This window comes from Aethalodelphis obliquidens, unplaced genomic scaffold, assembly GCF_003676395.1.
Source record: "Aethalodelphis obliquidens isolate GAN/ISIS:26980383/991018 unplaced genomic scaffold, ASM367639v1 scaffold66, whole genome shotgun sequence".
Lineage (NCBI taxonomy): Eukaryota > Metazoa > Chordata > Mammalia > Artiodactyla > Delphinidae > Aethalodelphis > Aethalodelphis obliquidens.
Window position 1 is genome coordinate 985,395 of NW_020838010.1, and position 26,862 is coordinate 1,012,256.

Below are 26,862 nucleotides of genomic sequence, written 5' to 3' on the forward strand. Positions count from 1 at the left end.
CTTTTTCCTCAGAAAAACTGCAGTTCTGCTCTTAAGACCTTTCAACTGATTGAATCAGACCCACCCAAATTGTCTAGGAAAATCTCCTCTACTTAAAGACAAGCATTAGGAATATTAATCACATCTACAAAATACCGGGACTTCCCCGGTGGTCCAGTGGTTAGAAATCCACCTTCCAACGCAGGTTCGATCCCTGGTCGGGGAACTAAGATCCCACATGCCTCGGGGCAAATATAAGCCCACGCACCGCAACTACTGAGTGTGCTGTAGAGTCCGTGTGCCTCAACTAGAGAAGCCTCATACCTTCACAGCAACCCCCAGATTAGTGTTTGATTCAGGAACTGGGACCACAGCCTAGACAAGTTGATACATAAAAGGCTTCTAGTTGCCTTTCTTGCCTCAGCTCCCAACACACCTTCCCTCACCTCACCTCACCCCACTTGTGCATTCGCCTTCCCCAGGGCCTTTGATAAACCTGAGTCAGGAAGGGGGCAGTGCACAACCTTTAAAAGAACGACATAGCCGTTGAGGACACAACATAAACTGGTTAGAACCAACTACGCCGATGGTGGAAGATGCTATTTCCACTAGAAGTTGAGCCTCATTATATGCTCATTGTAATACGTCAGCATGCTAAATGACACACCCAGGAATTCCCTGGTGGTCCAGTGTTTAGGACTCCACGTTTCCATTGCAGGGGGCACGGTTCAATCCCTGGTTGGGGAAGTAAGATCCTGCGTGATCCCTCATGCCTTGCAGCGAGGCCAAAAAAATAAAAAGACACACCCACGAGCGCCATGACCATAAAAGACCAAAAAGTGGGCGGTGACCCAATTCCTGGAAATCTCCACCCCTTCCCCAAAATAGTTGGAATAATCCTCCCACTCATTAGCCTAGAAGTTACCCAGCCCATAAAACTAACCACCCCATATTTCAGGCCCACACTCTGTCTGTCAAGTATGTTTCTTCCAAGGCTGCTCTCACTTTCTAAGACGGGCTGCATTCTGTCAATGTGTATCTCTCTAAATAAACCTGCTTTCACTTTACTATGGCTTGAATTCTTTCCTGCGCGAAGCCAAGAACCCATACTTGGCAGCTCGTCCCAGGGATTCACCTGAGACCTGGGACATGACCATCCTTTTGCACCCCTTCTTTCTCTGCAACAACCCTCTTCTCAAGGTTGCAATCCTTGGTCTTAGGAGGCCCATTTCCTGCAAGACCCTTCGCACATCCTCTCAATTTGATTGCATTTCTCACGCCCCACCCCCCATACTTAACCTTATTTCTGTAACTATCTGTCTTGCCTGCTAGGGGGAAAGGATTGTGTACTGTTCATTCTCTGTATACCCACCCTCCAGAGGCCCTGGCATATAGAAGGATCTCAGCACATTTCTTTTTTTTAATAAATTAATTTAATTTAATTTATTTATTTTTGGCTGTGTTGGGTCTTCGTTGCTGCACGCAGGGTTTCTCTAGTTGCGGCGAGCGGGGGCTACTCTTCCTTGCGGTGCGCAGGCTTCTCATTGCGGTGGCCTCTCTCGTTGTGGAGCACGGGCTCTAGGCACGCGGGCTTCAGTAGTTGTGGCACGTGGGCTCTTGAGGGCAGGCTCAGCAGTTGTGGTTCACGGGCTCTAGAGCTCAGGCTCAGTAGTTGTGGCGCATGGGCTTAGTTGCTCTGCGGCATGTGGGATCTTCCGGACCAGGGCTCGAACACGTATCCCCTGCATTGGCAGGCGAGTTCTTAACCACTGTGCCACCAGGGAAGTCCCACAGCACATTTCTTTTGAATGATATCAAACTTACAGAACCCATCACCATTTACATATAACTCAGCATACTCTTTTCAAAACCTCACATCTTAGGATCCTTATGCCAGCTTCGCACACATTGTTCCTATTCTGATGGCCTAATTTGTCCACGTTCATCCATCCCTAAAGGTCTGAGGACATTTTTTTCCTAGATGACTTTAACTCAAGTCTCCTTTAAACTTTCTCCTCAGGACTACCTTACCTTAGATATGGACTAAGACACCTATCTCCCATGCCCTAACATTGCTTACCTTTCTAGATAGAGACAAAAGGAACAAAGACAACAGCATTTTTCCCACATACATTTATATTCTCGAATTCTCTGATTAGATTACTTAGTTTTTGCCCTAATGGGATTATTAGTTTTAATCTAATGAGCACAGGGCTCTTTGATCATTTATCTGGAGAGAAGGTCCCTTGTGTTCATAAAGTTCTCAAAGGGGTCCATGATTTCCAAAAGGTTGAGATTCACATCTCTCATCCCTCTTCTTAAACCCTACAGCTACTGGCCCAATTAAGGACATTACTAACTTACCCTCCCAACCTGATTTGCCTGCCTCCGATCTCTTCCCTATTATTAATTCACACAGTTAAATTTACCAAAAGCACAATTAGGATCATGTCATTCCCTTATTCCAGAGTAGTCAGTGGCTTCCCACCACGGGCAGAATAAAATCTCAACATGGTACCTGATACTCCAGCCAAAGCAGGCTACTTCCCTTTCCTCAAAACCTCTACTTCTTCACCTTTGCTTCCTGCCAGGGGAGAACCACCTCCTGCCAATCATTGCCTGTTGTCAAAAAAAATTTAATCGAACTAAGAAAGAAATGGAAAATTTTATTCAAGCCAACCTGAGGATTATAATGTGGGAGACAATATTTCAGAAAGCTGTGAGGACTGTTCAGCCCGTTAAAGGTCAAAGCACAGTTATATATAAGTTTTTGAGACATAGGGTTATACATCAAATCATATATTGACAGTTTACATAATCCTGATCTGTGCATACAAAGTGAGTAGTGGGTCATGGTGAACCCTTACAAGACTGAGAAGGAAGGTTATTTCCTAGGGAGGTCTGGTTAGTGCAGATACACAATACACACTAAAAGGGAGGGAGGAGGCCCAAACGGGCAGAGAAACATTTAGTCTTGCCACAATATATGCATTTTATTTCATCACTGTCAAAACCCTGCCCATCCTTCAAGGCCTAGCTCATGTGCTTCCACTGCCAGAAATACCTCCAGGATATCTGGACAGGATGTCCCAGGCAGAGGTGATATTTTTTACTGCTGAGTCTGCATATGACTTTGTTTGGGTCGGATGTCTAGTTGTACCTCCAAAATCCCCTTTTCCTCTGCATCCTGAGTACAGGGCCACCTAACAAGACATTTCTTAGTCTTTCCTGCAGGTAGGTGTGACTTGCAACTAAGCTCTTGCCACGTGACTAAGCTCATTCCAAAGGGATGTGATGGAAAATGAAATGAGCAAATTCCACGTGACTTGTTTAAAAAGAAATCCCTTGCCTCTTCTCTTTCCTCCTTCCCATGGGCTGGAACATGGATGTGCTCATGACCTAGCATGGAGCAGAATTGTCGCATTGGCCTGGGAGCATGTTATGCAAGAGAGAAATAATCTGTGTTATTTGAGCGACTGTGTTTTAGGGTCTGTGTTACAGCAGCTTACCCTTTACCCAAACACAGGGTTCTCTATGGTAGTGTATTAAATTGTGCCATGTCTTATAAATATTTGTATAAATGTCTCATCTCTACTAGGAAGCCACCTCCTAATTGGTCTCTCTGCTTCTTATCTTGCTGCCTACGCTCTATTCCTTTTAAGAGAGCAGTCAGATCATGTCATTCTTTGGTAAACACCCTTACTCAGTAATAGCAAAACTCCTTAAAATGACCTACAAGGTCCTACATGGTTGGCACCTTCCCACCAATTGCTCTTAGTTCACTGATCTTATTTTTTCTTACTGGTGTGCTCTACCCCTTCGGCCCCAACACTCACTCTGCACCAGACACATTAGCCTCCTTACTATTCCTCAAACAACTTAGATGCACTCCCGTCCTAGGGTTTTTGCTGTACCCTCTGCTTGTCCCAGATATCAACATGGCTCATTCCTTTAACTCCTTGAGGTCTTTGCTTAAATGTCACCTTCCCAGATAGGCCTTCTCTGACTATCCTATTTAAAATTAGACTCCTCCCCTTCACCACCATCATGGCACATTTTGCTACTTCCTTGCTGGATTTTTCTCCACATCGCTTATCACCACTTGATATATTATACAATTTCTTCATTTACATGTTTATTGTTTGAGAATGTAAACTCTATGAGAGCAGGGATTTCTGATTGTTTACTGCTGTATTCTCAGTGCCCAGAACATGGCCCAGTGCATTAGAAGTATTCAATAAATATTTCATTAAATATTGAAAGAACAAATTCCTTGGAGGCAAATACTTTATAGTCCCCTCAGTGCCTAGTGTACTGCCTTGTATGCAATGAAGCACTCAGTAAATCTTTGATGAATGAAATATGATGGAAGACTACTAATATTCTGCCTTGCAGTCTACTTCCTTCTTCAAGTATCCCTATACACCTAGGCCTATGTTACATTTCTGAACTCGTAAAATTATGACAAAAGGTCAGAAGGAGAGGTCCTCTGCGGACACTGCTGAAAATGGCAGGAAGGGAAAGCTAGGATGCTGCTTTAAATATTTTCTGCCTTTGCCACTTGGACAAATTCCTTCCCATCTCTGGTCTCAGTTTCAACCATATGTAAAATGAAGCCAGTAGACTAGATGATTTTTTTTTTTTTTTTGGCGGTACGCGGGCCTCTCTCTGCTGTGGCCCCTCCCGTTGCGGAGCACAGGCTCCGGACGCGCATGCCCAGCGGCCATGGCTCACGGGCCTAGCCGCTCCGCGGCATGTGGGGTCTTCCCGGACCGAGGCACGAACCCGTGTCCCCTGCATCGGCAGGCGGACCCCAACCACTGCGCCACCAGGGAAGCCCAGACTAGATGATTTTTTGAAGTCCCTTTTATTTTTACAGCTTGTAGTTATGAGCATTATGGCACTCATAACTAAAATTGTATGATTCTAAAATTGTATGATTTTTCTCTTACTTCTAACCCATGGTTGGAATATGCTTAATGAAAATGTGGTGAGAATAAAGGCCCTCTTTGGTCCAGTTAGCAGTTATCATCATAAAAATAATAAAATAGTGGTGTAAAAGGACACATTAGTAACACGCAGAATATGATGCTGAGGACAACATGAGGCAGACAGGACCAAAAACCAGGTTTTCTGATTCCTCCGGGGTTCTTTATCTGAAGTCCCATAAGTATTCTAAATTTTCTCTCCTTTCCAAGGGTCAGATAAATCAGAACTTTATTGCCCAGATATCGTGGAAAATCCATACTTCATCACTTGTTTGAACATACTTGGTCCCAGCGCTGAAAACAAAATGAGACTTCTCTTGCAGTGTCCCTGGATGACTCAGGTAGCCTGCCCTCAGTCACTTTCCCCTTGGGACTTGTCTGCCAGGCAAAGGCGACACTGAAATTGCTTGTTTGCCCTTTGGATGAGCCTGTGCTATGGGCGTCTGTCTGTGATGCAAACGTGCTTTAATTCAGCCCCATCCTTACAAAAAGACAAAAATCATGTTCAGAAACATGCAAACTCAATCACGTTGAGAAATCTCCCCTTCATTCAGACGAACTGTGGCTGCCATCCTGATAAACAGATATTTTTAAAAGAAACTGTAAACCAGAGCCAGGCTTGCTTTCAGGTGCTGAAGAAAAAAAAAAAGCGTGACTTGCGGGAAAGATCTGGCCCTACGCGTCACCAGCACCCCTCCACCCCCAGCCAAGCGCGGGTATCTCAGCGTTTTTTAGTCTGCCCTCTCGGACTGCCTCGCTATAGGGGGCGGGGCGATTCCTTAGCCTCGCCCCCTTCAGGGCTTCCAGTCAATCCCTGAGACAGCCGGGGGTAGGCGGAACTACAACAAGGACCCGCCCCTCGCCGGCGCTCAGCTAATCGGAAAGGGCGGGGTGTAAACTTCCCCGCTGACTCCGCCTACCCGGCGCTAGGCAATTTAGAGCCGCGCGCCGGCGGGAATGTAAGATGGCGGAGTAGCAATGCGAAGTGCTTAGTACTGAGTCTCTGGGCCGACTCGGTTCGGGTCTCGGCGGCAGCAGCGATTACTAAGCAGAGAGTGCCTAGGGTAGTTGGCCAAGATGCCAAATATCAAAATCTTCAGCGGCAGCTCCCACCAGGACCTATCCCAGAAGATTGCCGACCGCCTGGGCCTGGAGCTGGGCAAGGTGGTGACTAAGAAATTCAGCAACCAGGAGACCTGGTGAGTATGAAGTTGGGACCCCGACCGGCCTCACCTGCCGGGGCGGCCAGGCGACACTTGGGCAGCAGAGGGTAGGGGGATGGGGCCACCGCGTGAGTTCTGAAGGGCCGGCTTTGGGGGGTGGGGTACGGGGCATCTCTGTGGCAAGCGTGCCCCACGGGCTGTTTCCGTTATTTTACCTCTCGCGGGAGGGTCACGTTCATTCTCACCGTGCGGTTGGGTGGAGTCAAGATGGAGCAGGAGGCGAAGCTACTGGGTTTGAAGGCAAGGGCTGGAGGACCCAACGCTGCCTAGAGCGGCTAGAGGGAAAAGACGCCTAGGCTCGGCAGTGGGGACACGTGGCTTTGTCGCTTCGCTTTTGAGCCATCCAGACCAGATTGGGTTCTCTTCAGCTCTTAGACCAGCTTGCCTGGGAGATCCTACTGCGTACTGCGCCCTCGTAGTGCTTCTCCTAGAGTCTAAGAAGTAGCTTTTCAATTCGAAACGGTGTCGGTCGGATTTCCTGTTGAGGGAATTTGACATTATGTACTGAGGGCGCCAAAATTAATACTGAGGACTTCCCTTCGATTGGCAAGGGTTGGCTTTTCACATTTTTAGACTCGGAGCCATACTTAAGTTAAATCTAGTTGCTCGGATAAAATGATGCATTAACTGCATCCTGATTGCTAGCATCTCAGTTTGAGCCATCCAGAAAATCTTAGGGAACCTTAATTCTGGAATCCTTGATCTTCCCAAGTGTAGCTACTGGTCTAGACAATACAAAAGCATATTTTTCAGTACCAAAGTCTATCCTGAACTTGCCCACTTCTAACGTTGTGCAGGGGATTTAGGAAACAGTTTTATCCCTGAATATTAAGATAATCGAGAAAAGGTCAGGGAGTGGAAGGCCAGGAATGCATAGAGCATTGCAATGAATTGTTTTCATTGCTTTGCTAATTAAATTTGCACCTTCCCCCCACTTCTACCGTGCTCCTGCACCTTGGGGCCATCTTAGAGATAGCTTGGTCACCTGATCCTTTCAATACCTCTTCCACCTAAACATAGCATGTTCTGGTTCTGTTAGGTGTTTTTTTGTGTTTCTCGTTGGTACCCTGTTGATCAAATCAGAGCAGTGCCCACAGTCTTACAGTCAGTCCTCTATTAAGGGGAAAGTTTACACCAAACCTAATGAATCAGTTAAATTAGTGAAGATTGCTTTGAACATTTTTTCCTAAATGCTTTTGTTCCCTTTTTTCTTTCTTTAAACTGTTTACCAAAGTGTAACTCCCCCTATCCTTTGTAGACTCTGCTAATAAGAGCATTCATCTGTAGTGGACAGCTTCCTTCTGGATTCTTGATCATTGTACCATTGGTTGTGATGCAAATGATAGTGCAAACACTGATGCCATTTGTAACCAGGCAGTACCTTAGTCGAAAGGCTAGCCGAGCTGCTGTCTTTAGCTTTAACCACAGCATTATGACTCATGGGCTGTAATAAAACAAAACAGGACCAGACTTTGCAAGTGGCACTATAGCTAGGGGACAAGAATGATTTTCATTTAGAGGTTTTTTTTGTTCCCCTTAGAGAACTGTGACTATTAAGTCCTTTTCCTATGCTTCATGAAAAAATACAAAGACTTTTTTTTCTTTGTGGACCCTCTGCCTAGTGCAACACATCAGGACCTGAGGCTATATTGGGAGAGGGGAGGGGGAGAACACTTTAATGTTCTACTGATTGATTTATCGGAATTAGCAGGAGTCCCAATGTACTTCCCTGAGATAAAAAGCTGAATTCATTTTTTTTTTTTTTTTTTTTTTTTTTTTGCGGTAAGCGGGCCTCTCACTGTTGTGGCCTCTCCCGTTGCGGAGCACAGGCTCTGGACGCGCAGGCTCAGCGGCCATGGCTCACGGGCCTAGCCGCTCCGCGGGATGTGGGATCTTCCCGGACCGGGGCACGAACCCGTGTCCCCTGCATCGGCAGGCGGACTCTCAACCACTGCGCCACCAGGGAAGCCCCTGAATTCATTTTTAAACAATTGGACAGTAACATGCTTGGAAACATTGGATAAGATTAAGCCCAATGTGGAAAATTGCTGACTGGTTAAGTTGCCTTGTTTCTGGCTTAATCATTAGCTTTTTGGTTCCTTAGATGTTCTGAAATCTTCATTGAACATAATCGAATATGTTGCTTATGGAGCTTCCCCTTACCTCCCTCCCCCAACCTTTGGCTTTTCTGCACTGCATAAGTGGTAACTGCTGCCCCGTGTGACTCTTGGGATCTAAAGGTCATGGACAGGGCAGCTCAGTAGGTGCTTTGGGTCATCAGATGGGGAACTGCAGAGCCCATCCTCAATGAGACCGTTTTGCAGCAATTTGGCTGAATCTCAGGGGTTGATGCTCTCTTGAGTAGCTTTCTTCTGAAGTCAGGATCATCCTTTGCTGTCCAGTTTTTTAGTTTTTGTTTTTTCATATATATATAGATTTAATTAATTAATGTATTTATTGGCTGCGTTGGGTCTTTGCTGTGCGCAGGCTTTCTCTAGTTGCTGCCAGCGGGGGCTACTCTTCGTTGCCATGCGAGGGCTTCTCATTGAGGTGGCTTCTCTTGTTGCAGAGCACAGGGTCTAGGCACGCAGGCTTCGGTAGTTGTGGCTTGCGCACTCTAGAGCACAGGCTCAGTAGTTGTGGCGCACGGGCTCAGTTGCTCCAAGGCATGGGGGATCTTCCTGGACCAGTGCTCGGACCAGGGCTCAAACCGGTGTCCCCCGCATTGGCAGGCAGATTCTTAACCACTGCGCCACCAGGGAAGCCCCTGCTGTCCTGTTTTTGAGGAAACATACATACATATATGTGGGTGTATGACACACACAAATAGCCATGAGAGGTTAAAGGTTCAGGCTCTGGAATCAGAGAAGCTGGGTTTGAATCCTAAGCCTTTCTTTGCCTCAGTAATCTCATCTCTAAAGTAGCATCTACCCAGAGTCTATTGTGACAATTAAATGAGATAGGAGTAAAGTTATTAGAAAATTGTCTAACAAATTCACAGTGTTGGTAAGGGGTGGTGATGGTATTGCAGAAAATGTGGAAAATATAGAAGAGGACAGAGGGGAGAAAAGACATCCCAAGTAATTCCACCACCCAAGATAAACTTAACATTTGATTTATGAACTTCCAGATGTTTGTTTATGTACTTTTTAAAAAAAGTAAGATAGGTTGTTTATAGCTTTCTTCACTCAGCAATATATTTTGAGTAGTTTCTCTTAATATTTAGTCTACATGGTTTTAAATAGCTGTATAGTCTTGTCATGGTTTTACTATAATTTTAGATAAGCAAGTCTCTATTACATATTTAAAAGTTTTGATCTGATTCTTTTATGTGAAAACTCTTGAATGTAAATCTTTTGACTGTTTCTGATTATTTCCTTAGGATAAATATCTAGAAGGGGAATTACTAGGTTAAAGGGTATACACCACTTCTCAGACTTTTTTTTTTTTTTTTGGCTGCGTTGGGTCTTCCTTGCTGCGTGCGGGCTTGCTCTAGTTAAGGTGAGCGGGGGCTACTCGTTGTGGTGCACGGGCTTCTCACTGCGGTGGCTTCTCTTGTTGTGGAGCATGGTCTCTAGGCACGCGGGCTTCAGTAGTTGTGGCACATGGGCTCAGTAGTTGTGGCTCACGGGCTCTAGAGCGCAGGCTCTATAGTTGTGGTGCACGGGCTTAGTTGCTCTGCGGCATGTGGGATCTTCCTGGCCCAGGGTTCGAACCCGTGTCCCCTGCATTGGCAGGCGGATTCTTAACCCCTGTGCCACCAGGGAAGTCCCTCTCAGGCTTTTTAATACCTATTGCCAAATTTGCTTTCTAGAAAAGTTGAACGAGTTCTGCTATCAGCAGTGATGATATTAATAATTAATAAATAGTGAATGCTTAAAATGTGCTAGTTCCTATGCTGTGCACTTTATACACATCTAATATTTAATCCCCTCAACACTGCTCTGAGGGGGTACTCTTACTATCCCCATTTTATGGATGAAGGAACTAAGATTCAGAGGTTAAGTAACTTGCCCAACTCTGAGTATTTTCTTTAAATTTTTTGCTGTTACAGTATTCATCTGGCTTTTGAAACTTCTGAATGTACTAAATTTTTTTTTATTGAGGTATAGTTGATGTACAATATTATATGCTTCATGTGTACAACAAAGTGGTTCACAATTTTTAAAGGTTATATTCCGTTTATAGTTATTATAAAATATTGGCTGTATTCCCTGTGTTGTACAATATATCCTTATAACTTATTTATTTTATACATGGTAGTTTGTACCTCTTAAATCCCCTACCCTTATCTTCCCCTTCCCCCTTCCCTCTCCCCACTGGTAACCTCTGGTTTGTTCTCTATATCTGTGAGTCTGTTTCTTTCTTGTTATATGTACTAAATTTTTGGACTCAATTCTCTTCAATATTGTTAAATAACTTTGGTTTATTTGGTTACTCTGGATAGGCTGAGAGGGGGATGACTTTAACCTTGGTTGCCTAGGATTTTCCTAAGAACTATAACCTTTGTTAGTTAATCCCATATATTTTGCACGTGCCAACATCCATCTAAATTCTTGAGATTTTCTTAAGAATACCACCAATCAAAAGGCACTTTTAGATTCACTTTATTTCCATTTTATGTTTAACATTTTGTGCTTGTCAGATGCAATTATGTCTGATGCTAAAGGAAAGGGTAAAGGAGAAGCCAGTTTTTCTCACTGGATGGACATAGCCAGTCATCTGGCCTCCCCAGAACAGCTGGGAGAATCATTGGCCCAAAGCCATTTGGAGGACCTACCATTGGCTAGAGGGGAAGAACAAGGATTGTTACCCTTTCAATTGCTAAACCGGGTCTTTCCACCTGGTAGATGATTTATATATATATTAATTAATTAATTAATTAATTAATTAATTTATTTATTTATTTATTTATGGCTGTGTTTGCATGCCGGCTGGCGCTACTCTTCGTTGCGGTGATAGATGATATTAAGAGCAAACAGGTTTCAGAAACACCATCAATTCTTCTACCATCCATCACTGCCTAACTTATCATCTGTTAGAGGAAACCATAAGAATAATATTAAGGTTTTTCGGGATTCACTGAACTGTTTATTGACCGAGCTGTATAATCTAAGTGTACTTCATGGGCTTTTTTAAAGGCTTTATGCAAGTCTGTACGTCATAGCACTAACTGGAGGGAAAGATTGGCCTTGATTAGTGGGATTAGAATTATGTACAGTAAAACAAGGCAGTGTCCTAGTTTATGTGTACCACTTTATTTTTAATATAGTTAAATAATTTTTTAAGTTATTAGATACATGTCTGGTCATAACATCCTTCTTTGCTTGAGGGTACGTGCTAGTCCTAAGTGTGGCTTTGGGAAACGGCTGCACTGTTGGTTGCTTATTAGGTGATATAATACAAAAATGGTACTGGTGATTGTTAGGTGGTGAGCTGGTGACTTTTTTTAAGAATTACTTTTCAAACCTTATGTGATGTTAGAATATACTTTTTAAAAATATCACTTCTACTAAAGTTATGTATTTAGCAAATGCTCTCTGATGTTTAAGTTGGCAGTGAAAATTTAATTTTGTAATTAATACCTTACCTGCTTTCAAGAAAGGATTTAAAGTGTTTCATGATAGTCACAGGTACAAAAAGTTTAAGTAGATACATCAGAAGCCTGTTAGAACAAAGGACTATAGGAATTGTGCCAAGAATTTGGCATAAAGTGATTACTGAATTTGATTTAGTGTTACTTTAACTGTATCCCTTGGCTTCCCGGCAGCCAAAGGGATAAAGGCATATGCAATGGATTATGTAGTTTTCATTTTCATAAAACTCTTTAGATACTTCCAGGCACAAAATTCTACAAATTTTATGGGTGGAATCCTTAAATAGTGATACCGAGTAACATAATGAACAATGTAAGCAATTTTGTGAATATTTTTTATATTGACTTTGGTAGTTGAGGCATTTGTAAAAAGAGATAAGCCACCATGGTCTTAAATATACTGTTTTCTGGTCTTACTTGATAATAAGACAGCTTTACAGTAGATAATTAGCCCATCCCTTATACTGTCTTGGATCAATTATCAAACTGCTCTTCCCTGGCTCCTAATCAAACAGTCTGACTGGTGAGTGAATGTCTGGAGCACAGATGATATTCTGTGTTCTTGACTGGAACAAGAGCCATAGGTTTCCCACGCCAGGTGTAGAGGACACGATTGGCTTTTTATTGGCAATCAATATGCCTGACTTTCATTCTCCCCCAGAGAAGTGGAGAGCTTGGTCAAGGAGGTGAGGTGGCAGGGGGGGCAGGGAGTGAAAAATAAAATAAAATAAAATGAAATTTTCTTGAAAAATAAAATAAAATTTCTTCAGTTTTGAAGTTGCTGGATATTTGAAGTACTCAGTCAGGGCCCTAGAGTTGTGCGCCATAAAATACAGAAGGGACTCAGCCTGGAACCTCTCAAAGGGCAGGCAGCGTTAGTAAAGGAGATCTGGAAGTCTCTTGAAACTCCCGCAGCCTCTTGTTTGGGCCCACCACAGTGAGGAACTTGCAGAGCAGGCTCACCTCCACAAGGTGTTATTTAGTCCTGTCCATTTGAGTGGTTTTTTAAAAAACTTAACATGTAATTAATATAAAAAATCAATATATTTTTATTTTATTTATACCAGCTTCACAGTAAGGTGTGGTATTTCACACTTACTGCGCATCTCAGTTCACCTCCTCAGTCACACTAGCCACATTTCAAGTGCTCAACAACCACTTGAGGCCAGTGACTCCCTTACTGGACAGTGACGCTCTAGGGCCTACACTTTGGATAGCATGCAAGTTGCTCTCCCAGGAAGCCCTCCCTGGCCCTCTCTTGCCTGTCCATTTGAATTTAAAGCAATGTCTCCAGAAAGCAATTTTGGCATTAGCATAGTTGACATTGCTGACGGATTTACTTGTTTCCTAAGGCTGATCTTGGTGATTAATAGATGTCTGTTCAGCTGTGTCTTGGGGTCCACAGAATTGCTGTTCAGTTCATCGTGTTGCTCAGCATCACTATTTCAGGATCCTGCCATAAAATTCTTTGTAGCCATTGCATCCTGGTGGACCCATCAAGTTGTACTTCCACCCAAAATTAAATATCTGTCAGCTGGGTATCTGTAAAAGTGTATGAGCAGATCTGTCAAAACCTTTTGAAGAAACACGTTGGACCCACTTACCTCTAGTGTGAGGTGAGTTACTTTGTGAGGGACGATAAACCTCAGTTTTCTAAATTTTCACGATGGCAGGCCTGCAGAAGGTTCATAAGTGAGCAGATGCAAGAGGCAGCCTAATCCTGAGTGGTATTCATTCATTCATTCATTCTTCCTGTTATAGAACATTTCAAACATGTACAGAAGTAGAGAGAATAGTAAATGATTTCCCTGCCATGCACCCGTCACCCAGTTCAGCAGTTATCAATTCACGGCTAATCTTGTTTCATTTATTATTCCCCCTCCCCCCGCCCCCCCCCACAATTGGATTATTTTGAAGCAAACCTTGATATTATGTCATATCACCCATATACATTTCATTAACCACAATACCATTTTCTTGCCTGAAACAAATTAACAGTAATCTCTTAATATCAAATAATTAGCTAGTATTCACATTTGTCTCATAAATGTGGGATTTTTAAACAATTTGCTTGAATTGGTATGCAAATAAGGTCCATACAGTGCAATTGGTTGATTTTTTTTATGTATTTATTTGGCTGCATTGGGTCTTCGTTGCTGCACACGGGCTTTCTCTAGTTGCGGTGAGCGGGGGCTACTCATTGCGGGCTTCTCATTGCGGTGAGCGGTGGCTGCTCGTGCAGGCTTCTCATTACAGTGGCTTCTCTTGTTGCGGAGCACGGGCTCTAGGCACGCGGGCTTCAGTAGTTGTGGCATGTGGCTCACTAGTTGTGGGTCGCAGGCTCTAGAGCGCAGGCTCGGTAGTTGTGGTGCACGGGCTTAGTTGCTCTGTGGCATGTGGGATCTTCCTGGACCAGGGCTTGAACCCGTGTCCCCTGCATTGGCAGGCAGATTCTTAACCGCTGCGCCACCAGGGAAGTCCCTCTCAGAATTTATTTATTATTTATTTATTTATTTATCTATTTGGCTATATTGGGTCTTAGTTGCAACATGTGGGATCTTCATTGCAGCATGCGAGATCTTTCATTGCAGCGCATGGGCTCTTCATTGTGGCACACGGACTTCTCTCTAGTTGTGGTGCGTGGGCTTCAGAGTGCAAGGGCTCAGTAGTTGTGGTGCACACGGGCTCTCTAGTTGTGGCACGCAGGCTCTAGAGTGCATGGGCTTAGTTGCCCTGCAGCATGTGGGATCTTAGTTCCCTGACCAGGGATTGAACCCACTTCCCCTGTGTTGGAAGGCAGATTCTTAACCACTGGACCACGAGGGGAGGCCCCAAGAGCTAGCTTTTTGTTTCAGTGGTTTTTCTCTATTGTTTTACTGTCTTTAACTTCATTGGTTTTTGCTCTTATGTTTATATTTTCTTCTGTTTACTTTGGGTTTATTTTGCCCATTTTTCAGTGCCTGAAGGTTTACCTCCAAACATCCCGACAAATGATTTTTCCTCTTTGTTCTGGCTACCAGGAATCTCAACTTCCCTGTTCTAATTGCTTTCTGGTTTGATTTTTACTCTTTGCTTTTATTTCTCTTGCTTTACAATATAAGCTAACCCCATTTTTTAAAAAGTAGGATCCTGGGATTGGAGACTCGGTGCTTTCACTGCCGAGGGCGTGGATTCAGTCCCTAGTCGGGGAACTAAGTAACAATTGTTACTTGGATTGGAAAGGAATAAATTTTAAATAACAATTAGCTCTTATATCAGCTTCTGGCAATGGAATTACTTCTGTTGAAGAAGTTTTTCTCTTCATCAGTACAGGTTATCAGCTGTTCTGATCTACTTGCCTACCCACGCTACACATGCACGCATGCCCGTACACCCACACACACACCCCACCTCACCTAGAGGATTAATTGGGGAAATGGTGTTGCTTTGAGGTGTCACTGAGGTTATTATTTTTTAATAAGTTATTCTTGGTAAGGATCCAAGTATGAATATTAAAACTTTCATTTTATGGTAAAATATAGTGTTACTCCATAATCAGAGTAACTTCCTGTGGAATTTTTTAAAATAAGAATTACTAATTGGACCAGAGTACAGTTAGCATAGAATGAAGGCAGGGACCACATCTGTTCTCCATCGTATCCCTGGCACCAAGCAAAGTGATTGGCGATGAACATTTATTATTTGTTCAGTGAACTGCCAATGTGGTAGATGTAGTACTATCTTCTGTAGAAGCCATCATTATAGAATGGTAGTGATTCATTCCTTATATGAGCTTTCTACTTCTTTTGTTATATATGGATTGTGACAGTCATAGATGCTATATCAGATTTGCATTCAGTATATGAAATGAGATACAGCCTGCCTACTGAAATTATAGTCCAGTCACTTCTAAGTGCCTTAGCCAATCTTTTTCATGTCATGTCACCTATAAAAGCAGGTAATATCTGTATAGTACACTGGAGTAAACTGAGGCAGTAAATAGAGGGACTCCTGGGGAATCTCCTGAAGTCTGAGGGGATCAAGACCACATGCAGCTGTAACCCATTCATAGCATACTAGTGGGGAAGCTGTGTTTTTTAGACCTTACTGTCTGTAGATATACATTATAGTGCTTTAAAATCTATTGTTTTTGTTGTCCTTCCTTTTCCTGTAGTGTGGAAATTGGCGAAAGTGTGCGTGGAGAGGATGTCTACATTGTTCAGAGTGGCTGCGGTGAAATCAACGACAATCTCATGGAACTTTTGATCATGATTAATGCCTGCAAGATTGCTTCAGCCAGTCGGGTTACTGCAGTCATCCCATGCTTCCCTTATGCCCGGCAGGATAAGAAGGATAAGGTAGGAGCGGAATCTTTTTTTTTTCTTTAATTCTTTTTTTAAAATCAGGGGAAGCAGGAGCACTTGCCCAAAGTCAAAATCTTCCTTAATTATCAAATGTATATTTAGAGGATATTACTTTTTTATCGTAGGCATTACCTGATTTTCACAGCAATTGGTGTGATTGGTTTGTATAAAGTAACACATTTGCAGTCTGTCTGTTTTATTCCAGTCATATGTATGTGACTTTTGGCTAACTCACGGCTATTTTTTCATTGTATCAGCAAGACTAAGCACCAGCTCCCATGGAGTAGAATATTTTTTTAAACTATGGTAGCTCCTCTGGGACCCTCTTGGTTCTAGTGGTGACCTCTTCATATAACTTGAAGTCAGTTACATGAATACTCGGTCTCATTACACACACGCGCGCGCACACACACGCACACACACGTCTCACCTTATTTGGAGTATTAGAGGATAAAGCATATATGTAAAACTTTGCAGGTCTGTTGTAATTGATGCCCAAATTTTACATACAATGCCTGGGAGAAGGCCAGATATTTTTATTTCAGTAAAATACAGTGCTCCCACAGAGTAGAGTAAAGGGCATGGGCCTTGCTATTTTATGGTGCAGCCAGGTGTGTTTACCTGTTACTAAAGGGGGTTGAGGTTACTGGAACATTGGCCTCTGGATGAGTAAGGGAGTGGTGTAATTTATAAAATAAAACTATAATTTCCATCCTGTGATGTGTCTTTAATTTTATTTATTTATTTATTTATTTTTGGCTGTGTTGGGTCTTTGTTTCTGTGTGAGGGCTTTCTCTAGTTGCAGCGAGAGGGGGCCACTCTTCATCGCGGTGCGCGGGCATCTCACTATCGCGGCCTCTCTTGTTGCGGAGCACAGGCTCCAGAGGCGCAGGCTCAGTAGTTGTGGCTCACGGGGCTAGTTGCTCCACGGCATGTGGTATCTTCTCAGACGAGGGCTCGAACCCATGTCCCCTGCATTAGCAGGCAGATTCTCAACCACTGTGCCACCAGGGAAGCCCCTAATGTGTCTTTAAATGTTGACACGTTAGATGTTACACAGGTTTGAGTATGTATGTGTTAAAAGAGATTTTAATAAAATTCTTTCAAAAAAGATTTTTAAAGTCTGCATAATTTAAATAATGGAGCATTGGAAACACTTGAATAGGCAGAAAATATGTACGTGAAGAAAAAGAAAGGTAGGGAAGGTATTTTCTTTTCTGAAATATGTATCTTGATTTGGAAAAATGATAATCCACTTCATATTTGTGCCAGATTGTGATCTACTCAAAGTCAGTGGCTATGTCACTTTTTATGAATTTCCTGGTAGCACAGTACCTTAAACACAGTAGGTGCACAGTAAATAAGTGCTTCTTGAGCAAATGAATTGTTTCTCAAATTGGCTTTTTTTTTTTCTTTCCTCCCCTCCATTTAGAGCCGGGCTCCAATCTCAGCCAAGCTTGTCGCAAATATGCTCTCCGTAGCAGGCGCGGATCATATTATCACCATGGACCTGCATGCTTCTCAAATTCAGGTATCAGTGGAAGCTAAGTATTAGCTTAGGGATTATTAGGGATTAGAAAGGGGGTAGGAGAGGACTGAATGCTGAAAACCGTAGGGAAGCAAAAACTGCCCAAGTACAGCTCAAATAAACTAGACATTGATGACATTTTCAACATCCTCACCTTAAGCATAGATCATGATCTTAGCCACATGGGGTGGTTGGACAGGGAGGCCGTCTGGGATTCTGGGAAGCATGTAGGCTTTGGCATCAGACTTAGTTTGAATACTGGCTCTGACACTAACTAGCTTTGTAACCTTGGGCAGGTTATTTAACTTCTCTGAACACACACTGCTTTGTTATTGTGAGTATCAAGTAAGATATTAAATTCATAGTATAACACCTGGCTCATGAAAGATACGAAATAAATGGGAGCTGTTATTGTCATCATTAAATTTAGAGCCATAGATATTGGAATCTACCTTCTATCCTAAACAGAGTTAGGGGAGCAGAATACCACCTTATAGTTTATACTTTTTAAAGAGACTTTGAAATCATTATCATTGGAGGCTTCTGGGAATTCAGTGAGATACAGGACAGGTGATTATACCCATTTTATAGAAGAGGAACAGATTAGTTGTGAAATACAACTAATATGTAGCAACTAGTGTTAGAACACAGATCTCCTGACTTCTAGTTACTGTGACCATTTATTGTAAATGGCTTCCATTAAGTTTATATACCATAGCATCTCTAACCTGTTTACCAGTTAGTTTTTGCTCCTTAACAAACCAGCCCAACATTTACTGGCATAAGGTAGTAAGCATTTATTACTTCGTGGGTCTGCACGTTGGCTGGGTAGTTCTGGTCTTGGCTGGACTTGGCCGTTTTTCCCAAGAGCTTGCTCATGTGCCTGTGGTCAGCTGTGGTGTAGCCGAGGCCTGGCTTTGCCCGTCGTGGCTGGGCTCTCTTACATAGCCCAGATTCGAGGAGGCTGTTTTTACAGTCTGCCACACTGGGCATGCCTTCTGATCAGTTTGAATGTTGCAGTAAAGTATTCTGTTGGCAAGTTACTATTCTCTTTGTGTTCATTATTTGTAAATGGAAGAGAAGGAAAAGAAGCAAAACTGACCCAGCTTCTTTCTTTCTATAGGGCTTTTTTGATATCCCAGTGGACAATTTGTATGCAGAGCCAGCTGTCCTCAAGTGGATAAGGGAGAACATCTCGGAATGGAGGAACTGCACGATTGTTTCACCCGATGCTGGAGGAGCTAAGAGGTATGGTTGAAAGTCATGTTATTCCCAACGTACTGGGGAAAAGCTTTCAGACAGTTGTGTCAGAAAACGATGTTTCTCTATTGAAGTGAATTTTTCTCTTCTTGAAGGATAGTTGATTTACTATGTTGTGTTAGCATCAGGGGTACAGCAAAGTGATCTGAAAAAGACTATATATATATATATATATGTATGTATGTATGTATGTATATGTGTATATATATACACATATACATATATATATACACACATATATATACACATATACATATATATATAGTCTTTTTCAGATTCTTTTCCATTATAGGTTACTACAAGATATTGAGAAGTGACCGTTTTTAAATACTTGGGTGTGCCGGTAGCTAGGACATGGGCTGGATATGGTTTTACTCACTCCTCTTCTACTGGCCTGAGTCACTACCTGAAAGACAGCAGAGGTGCACAAAATAGTCTGGCATCGTGGGCTTGACCATAACCCAACAGTGACTCAGCGCTGCAGGGCTAGCAACAGCACTGTGACCCATCAGGAGGGGGAGGAATTTGGTTTTCTAATGAATGGCACCTGCTATCGAAGCCCATGATAATAGTGAACAAGTAAGCTTTTACATACCTCCAAATGGTTGGTTAAACCGTTTTGATCCTTTAGATTAAAATATTAAGCAGGAAGGAAAAGAAAGTGTGGTGATTTTATTTAAGCCAAGCTCTGAACATTCTAAACAAACTGATTGCCAGGGATTGCCAGTTGCAGTGCTTCAGCTCACGTGGTGCAGACTAAGAGCTTTTCATTTCTTTAGCGGCTCACTCGTTAGTAATGCATTCAAAAGCGTGACACATGTTCTTGTTGTGGAAATAGAATGAAGAGCTACAAAACACAGATGATTAGGAAACGCGAATTCAGATCTTTGCAAAAGCCATTCAAACCTTCAATGACTGTTTCTCAACAACCTCTTTATTTCAGGAACGTCAACAGAACTGATAAGCTGAGAGCTTGAGTTCTGTTCTCCAGCCAGATGTATGGCTTTGTGAGTCCCTTGTCGCTAGTTACCATCTGTAACACTAGAGACGGAGCCTAAAACACATCCCCCTCATGGTGGTTGTCATACTTGGGAAAATCATCTTCCACAGAGACTTAGAAAACAGTCACATTTGAAATAAGTAATCAAGCACGATTTTCTTTCCAAAGTTGGGTACAAAAAAACTGCCTTCAGTAGATGGTTTATTGCTAAATGATTTTGTTTGTTTGTTTATAATTTTCTTTTACTGATGAAAGATTTTCAAAGTGAATGGCTATCACGTCTGTCTTGGCAGGGTTTTTGGACTAGGTAGAGATTCCTGTGTGATTGTGACTTGCACGTAGTTCTACCATCAAGGATATCGGGAGTGGCTTTTTTGAGCCCTTTACACTTAGTCAGTCACTGAGTTTGTTGGCCATTGAGTGTGGACGGTTTGGGATGCTTGAACTAAGTGACCATGCATTTGCCTCGGCTAAATAATCATTCCAAGCAGATTGGTAACTTTTTTTTTTTTTTGGCTGCGCCGTGCGGCATGTGGGATCCTAGTTCCCCAACCAGGGATCGAACCTGTGCTCCCCACTTTGGGAGCACAGAGTCTTAACCACTGGACCACCAGGGAAGTCCCAGGTTGGTAACTCATGTTGTTATGTGCCCATGCAGTAGGAAAGGAGAGCACAGGGTATGGGTTGTTTAGATCAGGTGTAAATGTTGCCTAGGTTGTGGTCCAAGTCTTGTTTGTTCTTTATTATATGGTCACAGGTTCTCCCTTATTCAGCACAAACTCGAGATATGTGACCATAGCCACAAGGGAAATAGGACATAATGCTCTGGTTGGATCAGTATTACATTAAAACACAAAGCGCAAAGCATAGGCCTCTTCACCCATAAGAAGGATGGCATGGTGGAGCGTGGTCGTATGTGTCACTGGGGCACCACAGTCATATACACTGAATGGATTGCTGTTTGAGTGATTACATGGTACTTTGTTGCCAGAAAGATTTGTTTTCTATCCCACCTTCTAGTCTGGTTTGTATTGCCTTGTAATTTTTTTTTTTTTTTTTTTTTTTTGCGTTACGCGGGCCTCTCACTGTTGTGGCCTCTCCCATTGCGGAGCACAGGCTCCGGACGCTCAGGCTCAGCGGCCATGGCTCACGGGCCTAGCCACTCCGCGGCATGTGGGATCTTCCCGGACTGGGGCACGAACCTGTGTCCCCTGCATCGGCAGGCGGACTCTCAACCACTGTGCCACCAGGGAAGCCCTTGCCTTGTCATTTTAAAAAAAGGAATTTTGTTTTGATTTGGAGATGCTTTGAGCTGTACAGCAAGATGCCTGGTTTGCCCAGTTAATTGGTAAAACTTTTTTTCTAGCAGTCCTTAAAGGAATTCCCAAGCTTGGTGTCCAGGTACAGTTGACATTGACAGTTGGTGGATCACTGAGGGGAGTGTGATGAGGGCGTGGGCATTGGAATGGGCTGGGTACTGCTCCTCTCCCACCAAGTTCAGGTTCACTTCTCACCACATCCGCATGTCAAATTGGGGTGATCTACACTCCCGGCATTAGTTAACCAAGTCATCTCTCTCTCCCCTTTCACTGCCAGTCTAGTAAACGAACATGCCCTTGCATTCATTATACCGCTTCCTGGGACTGGTGAGGGTGTCTGTCTTCCCCTACAGTAACCCAGAATGAATTGTAATCTAAGTTTGACTAATACATTCATAAACTGCTCTCAGGGTATGGAGGCATTAGTCTATGAAACCCAGTTTGTGATGCCAATCAATTCCGGTTGCTTTCTTCCAACCCTGGGAACTGTTGGGTTTCAAGGAGTCTTCTCCCCCAGAAAACAAGCCCATCCTTTATTTCCTTTCTTTGTCCTAAGACACACACACACACACGCACACGCACACGCACAGGCACACGCACATGCACAGGCACATGCACACGTTTTAACTGTGAATACCCTGTGTTGCAGAGTGACCTCCATCGCAGACCGGTTGAATGTGGACTTTGCCTTGATTCACAAAGAACGGAAGAAAGCTAATGAAGTGGACCGCATGGTGCTAGTGGGAGATGTGAAGGACCGGGTGGCCATCCTCGTGGATGACATGGCTGACACTTGTGGTACAATCTGCCACGCAGCTGACAAGTGAGTGCCTAGTGGTAGAGCTGGGGGTTAGAAGTAAAAAGCTAACTGCTATCTGAATGCCCTAATCCTGCTGATTCTCTTTGGAACTGAATTGAGGAGATGACAACTAGCTTTCTTTTGTCACCCTAGGCTAAAATTGCAATGCATGTAAATTGATAAGTATTATGTTTTTCTCTAGATTTTCTTAGTTTTATTTTTCCTTGTTATTGTGCTAAACTTTATGTAACATGAAATTTGCTGTTTTAACCATTTTTAAGTGTGCAATTCAGTGGCATTAGTTGCATTCACAGTGTTGTGCAACTGTCACCACTATATTTCCAAAATTATCTCATCATTCTAAGTACTCTACTTTTGATAGTTTTTTTTTTAAGATTTATTTATTATTTATTTTTGGCTGCGTCGGGTCTTAGTTGTGGCACGCGGGATCTTCGTTGAGGCACACGGGATCTTTTGTTGTAGTGCATGGGCTCTTCATTGTGGTGCATGGGCTTCTCTCTAGTTGTGGTGTGCGGGTTTTCTCTTCTCTATTTGTGGCATGTGGGGTCCAGAGCACATGGGCTCTGTAGTTTGCGGCATGCAGGCTCTAGTTGAGGCGCACGAGCTCAGTAGTTGTGGCACATGGGCTTAGTTGCCCCGTGGCATGTGGGATCTTAGTCCCCTGACCAGGGATTGAACCCATGTCCCCTGCATTGTAAGGGGGATTCTTTACCACTGGACCACCAGGGATGTCCCTTGATAGTTTTTTAAAACAAGTTAAGGTAAAAAAGTCCATATGCCTGAGGAGACAGAAATAGATTCTCATGTTTATATTTTACCTAAGCTAGAATCCCTGGCCTTACCTTTTGACTGTTCGTTTTCGCTGCTACTACCTTCATTCGTATTCCTTCTCATCGTTTGCCTACACTGTTCTAAATTGGCTTCCCTCTGTTCTCTGCTGCCAGTCACCAGGCTCTTACCTCCCCAGTCCATCTTTCACATTGCCACCATACTCGCTTATCTTCCTAAAACTAAGACTAGATTCCCCTCATGCCTCCTTTAAAACCTTAAGTGGCTCCCCACTGCTTATAATCCAAGCCAGTACGGACAGCATTGTTTCTCATAATTTGTTTTTTAAATCTCCAGGTATCCGTGCCTTGCACAGTGCATAGCATATATGTATAATAAATGCTTAAAAAAAAAGACTTGTGTGCTCTCCTGGTTTGGATCCTGGAGTATACATTTATAAAACTCCTTTTATCATATTAGTAAGTTAATGCTAATTGCTCTTAACAGATCAACTCCCTGAACACGGTAAAGTTTCTTTCTTGTTCATGGTATGCTCCAATGCGAGTATTCCCCTTTCAGTCTCATGGCGCTGCATCTTTAACATTTCCATTTTGTCCAGCCAGAAAGGGAAAGGAGCATGGAGGATCATCCATGGGAGATTTTACAAGCCTCTGTCCACATTTAGATAGCCAGAATTAAGTCACATGGCCACACCTAGCTATGCAAGGGAGGCTAGGAAATGTCCAGCTGTGTGCTAGGAAGAAGAGGAGACAGATTTTGTTGAGCATAGAAGTCTGTGCCACAGTCCTTCTACACTAATCCAAACCTATTCAGATAAGTTCTTAGTCTGTTTCTCTCTCCTTGCTATCAACTGAATTGCATCACCCTAAAATTCAGCCCTAACCCCCAGTGTGATGGTGTTTGGAGATGGGATCTTTGGGAGGTTATTAGGTTTAGGTGAGGTCATGAGGGTGGGGCTCTTATGATGATATTGGTGCCCTTATGAGAAGAGACACCAGGGAGCTCCCTCTCAACCCCACCCCCCATTCTCCCTCTTGGTCTATGCACACAAAGAGGTCATGGAAGCATATAGTGAGATGGTGGCCACCACCAAACCAAGAGAAGAGGTCTCAGAATGAAACCTACCTTGCTGACACCTTGATCTTAGAACTCCCAACCTCCAGAAACGAGTGAGAAATAAAATTCTGTTTAAGCCATCCAGTCTGTGGTATTTTGTTGTGGCAGCCCAAGTTGACTAAGACATTCTTCTTCCCTAAGTTGGATTTTATAGTGACAAGTAAGATTACTCCTAATCAACTCTGCTTTTTCCTCTAGACTTCTCTCAGCTGGAGCCACCAGGGTTTATGCTATCCTGACTCATGGAATCTTTTCTGGCCCAGCCATTTCTCGCATTAATAATGCATGCTTTGAAGCAGTAGTTGTCACCAATACCATACCTCAGGAGGATAAGATGAAGCATTGCTCCAAAATACAGGTGAGGCTGAGATTCTTGCAAAACAAGACTCCACTGAGTATTTAGGAGGTGGTTACATGTGTTGAATTAGGTGTCTGGGTGGGTTCTAAAGATTTCCTCCTTTGCTCTCAAGGCTTAGTCATCAGGATTTGTGACCCAAAAGGAAAAAGATCACGTGTCTAAATATTCAAACAGCTAGACCTAGAATCTCTGGAGGAGAGATCAGTACAGATACAGACCCACAATCAAACAGAAACTTTATTAGTTTCTTCTACAAGAGACAGTGACATCAATCTTTTTAACAGAAATCTCAGGTCATCTGAGAGGTCAAATAGATCCAAGGAAGAAAGATGACAATTAAACAGTTAAATTAATCAAAAGGCACTACAACACCACCTAAAACCTACAGAGCCCAGGATTCTACATTTTAACAGGCTCTCCCAGTGATTGTGATGCACACTCAAGTTTCCAGGTCCATGCTTTACAGTTTGTGTGTATCACTCTTAACTATTGGCCCCTGCAAACATAATGTGAAACTTTTAAACTGACGGTATGCTCCTTAGAACTTCAGTGTTTCTCAAAGTGTGCTCTGGAAACCACCTAAGTTAATCACCTAGGGTTCTCGTTAAAATGCAGATTCCTTTGCTCTACCCAGGGCCTACAAAAACAGAGGTCATGGGACCGGGACTTTAATTTCCCCAGGTAATTGTCAGACAATGAAGTTTGAGTGCTGTTGCACTAAAAGAACAAGGCTTTCCATTAGAAATATGGAAATATAATCCACTAGAAATATATGGAATTGGAGGGTTGATATCATTCTTAAGGATTTCTTTTTCAGCTTAAATATTCTTTTTTCATTCCTAAGAATTTTTAAATGCCAACTTACCACCATCTTGGTGAGTCTGAGTCAGAGTTTTTCCTCCATAAGCATTTTGACTCTTTCCCAAGTGGTTGGTTATATTTAAAATGTGGGTATGAAGAGCATCTGGCTGTGGGCTCCCTTGGGGAAACAGCAGAGTGCAGCAGTCTTAAGAGGAAGGACCCTCATCGGGCTGCTCATCAGTGTCTGCAAACTGGCCAGTCATCTCTGTCTGTATGATACTAACCTGATGCTTGCCTTGCCCTCCTAGGTGATCGACATCTCCATGATCCTTGCAGAAGCCATCAGGAGAACTCACAATGGGGAATCTGTCTCCTACCTGTTCAGCCATGTCCCTTTATAATAGAATAAGTTCTGAGGCTTTTAAAAAATAAAGTGAGTCCCACCCCTTATTTTCCTTTGGTATTTGATGAAAAATCCAGCAGAAGACCCAACTTGTTACAGTGTAGCTTTCTACATCCCACATCAGGTATATGAGTGTTTCTCCTACATTAGAGAAAGATTGAGATTAACTGCTGAGATTTCCTACCTGTATTGTCTCGTCCTGGCTTCTTTGATCTTGTGAGCCTTGCAGCTTTAACTACAGCTCAGCTGCTACAAGATGTCAGACTTTGGAAAAAGTTGTGTAAGACTGTCTGAATGTGTTTGGGGAGCTCAGACTACTTTGCATGTGAATGCTTCAGCGCCCCCCCCCCCCGAAATTGTGACAAGTTCTCTAAAGTCTGTACTAAATTCCAGCATGATCTTGGGGCAGCCTGAACCCAGCTCTGGTTGCTGAGCCCCTCTAAGGCTGGAACAGGTCTAGGGCAGGAGCCTGAGGGGAGACAACCCACCATGCAACAAATGCTTCTTGGGAGGAAAAAGCCTGATCCATCACCCTTTGCGTGGATTCTGTCGCTTGGATTCTCCTTTGTCCCTGTTCCTTTCCATTTGGCCTGACCTTCTTTTCCTGGCCAAATATCAACTTGGTCCCAAGTGATCATTGTGCCATAGTCTTCTGGAAAGCAAACTCGCTTCCTACTATATAATCTATAACAATTTACATGAGACTATTTCGCTGTAGCTTAATCTTCCTTAGCCCACTACCACTGCGGTAGTAGGTTTTAGGTGGTGTTGTAGTGCCTTTTGATTAATTTAACTGTTTAATTGTCATCTTTCTTCCTTGGATCTGTTTGACCTCTCAGATGACCTGAGATTTCTGTTAAAAAGATTGATGTCACTGTCTCTTGTAGAAGAAACTAATAAAGTTTCTGTTTGATTGTGGGTCTGTATCTGTACTGATCTCTCTGCCAAAGCTTTGGTTTAAGTGTCTTGGCTGCCCAATGATAGCTCTTACTTCTTTGTTTCTGAGCAATTAACTGCATTAACTGCATTGAGTAGACACGGCAGCGGTTTTATTCAACTGTAAGACCTTGAGCTGTCTGGGGTTAACTAAGAACTAGATGTAGTGTAATTCGGTGCATTATACCTGAATTACAGGCTGTATAATGCCTGTTGGATCTCCGGTTCTCATTCCTGGTGATAGGATTTAGGTATTTTCTCAGAGGAAGAGAGTAGTTTCTACAATTTATTCATTTTGAGCCAATTTTGCCAAATGTGGTAAGACTTCCCTCCATCAGTAGTTGACACACATTTAGCATTTAATTTCAGCCCTTCTAATTATAACGCATTCCAAAATGTTAAG

At 43.0% G+C, this 26,862-nt stretch overlaps 1 protein-coding gene across 1 annotated transcript; it reads left to right on the plus strand.

Annotated features, from left to right (window-relative positions):
• Nucleotides 1-5,901: 5,901 nt before the first annotated feature.
• On the plus strand, nucleotides 5,902-26,443 carry PRPS1 (phosphoribosyl pyrophosphate synthetase 1). Its single transcript, XM_027089464.1, has 7 exons — nucleotides 5,902-6,166; nucleotides 15,940-16,123; nucleotides 17,562-17,660; nucleotides 18,781-18,905; nucleotides 21,886-22,059; nucleotides 24,160-24,319; nucleotides 25,429-26,443. Exons 1-7 carry the CDS (start codon nucleotides 6,045-6,047, stop codon nucleotides 25,519-25,521), a joined length of 957 nt encoding a protein of 318 aa, XP_026945265.1. The 5' UTR covers nucleotides 5,902-6,044; the 3' UTR covers nucleotides 25,522-26,443.
• Nucleotides 26,444-26,862: the final 419 nt, after the last annotated feature.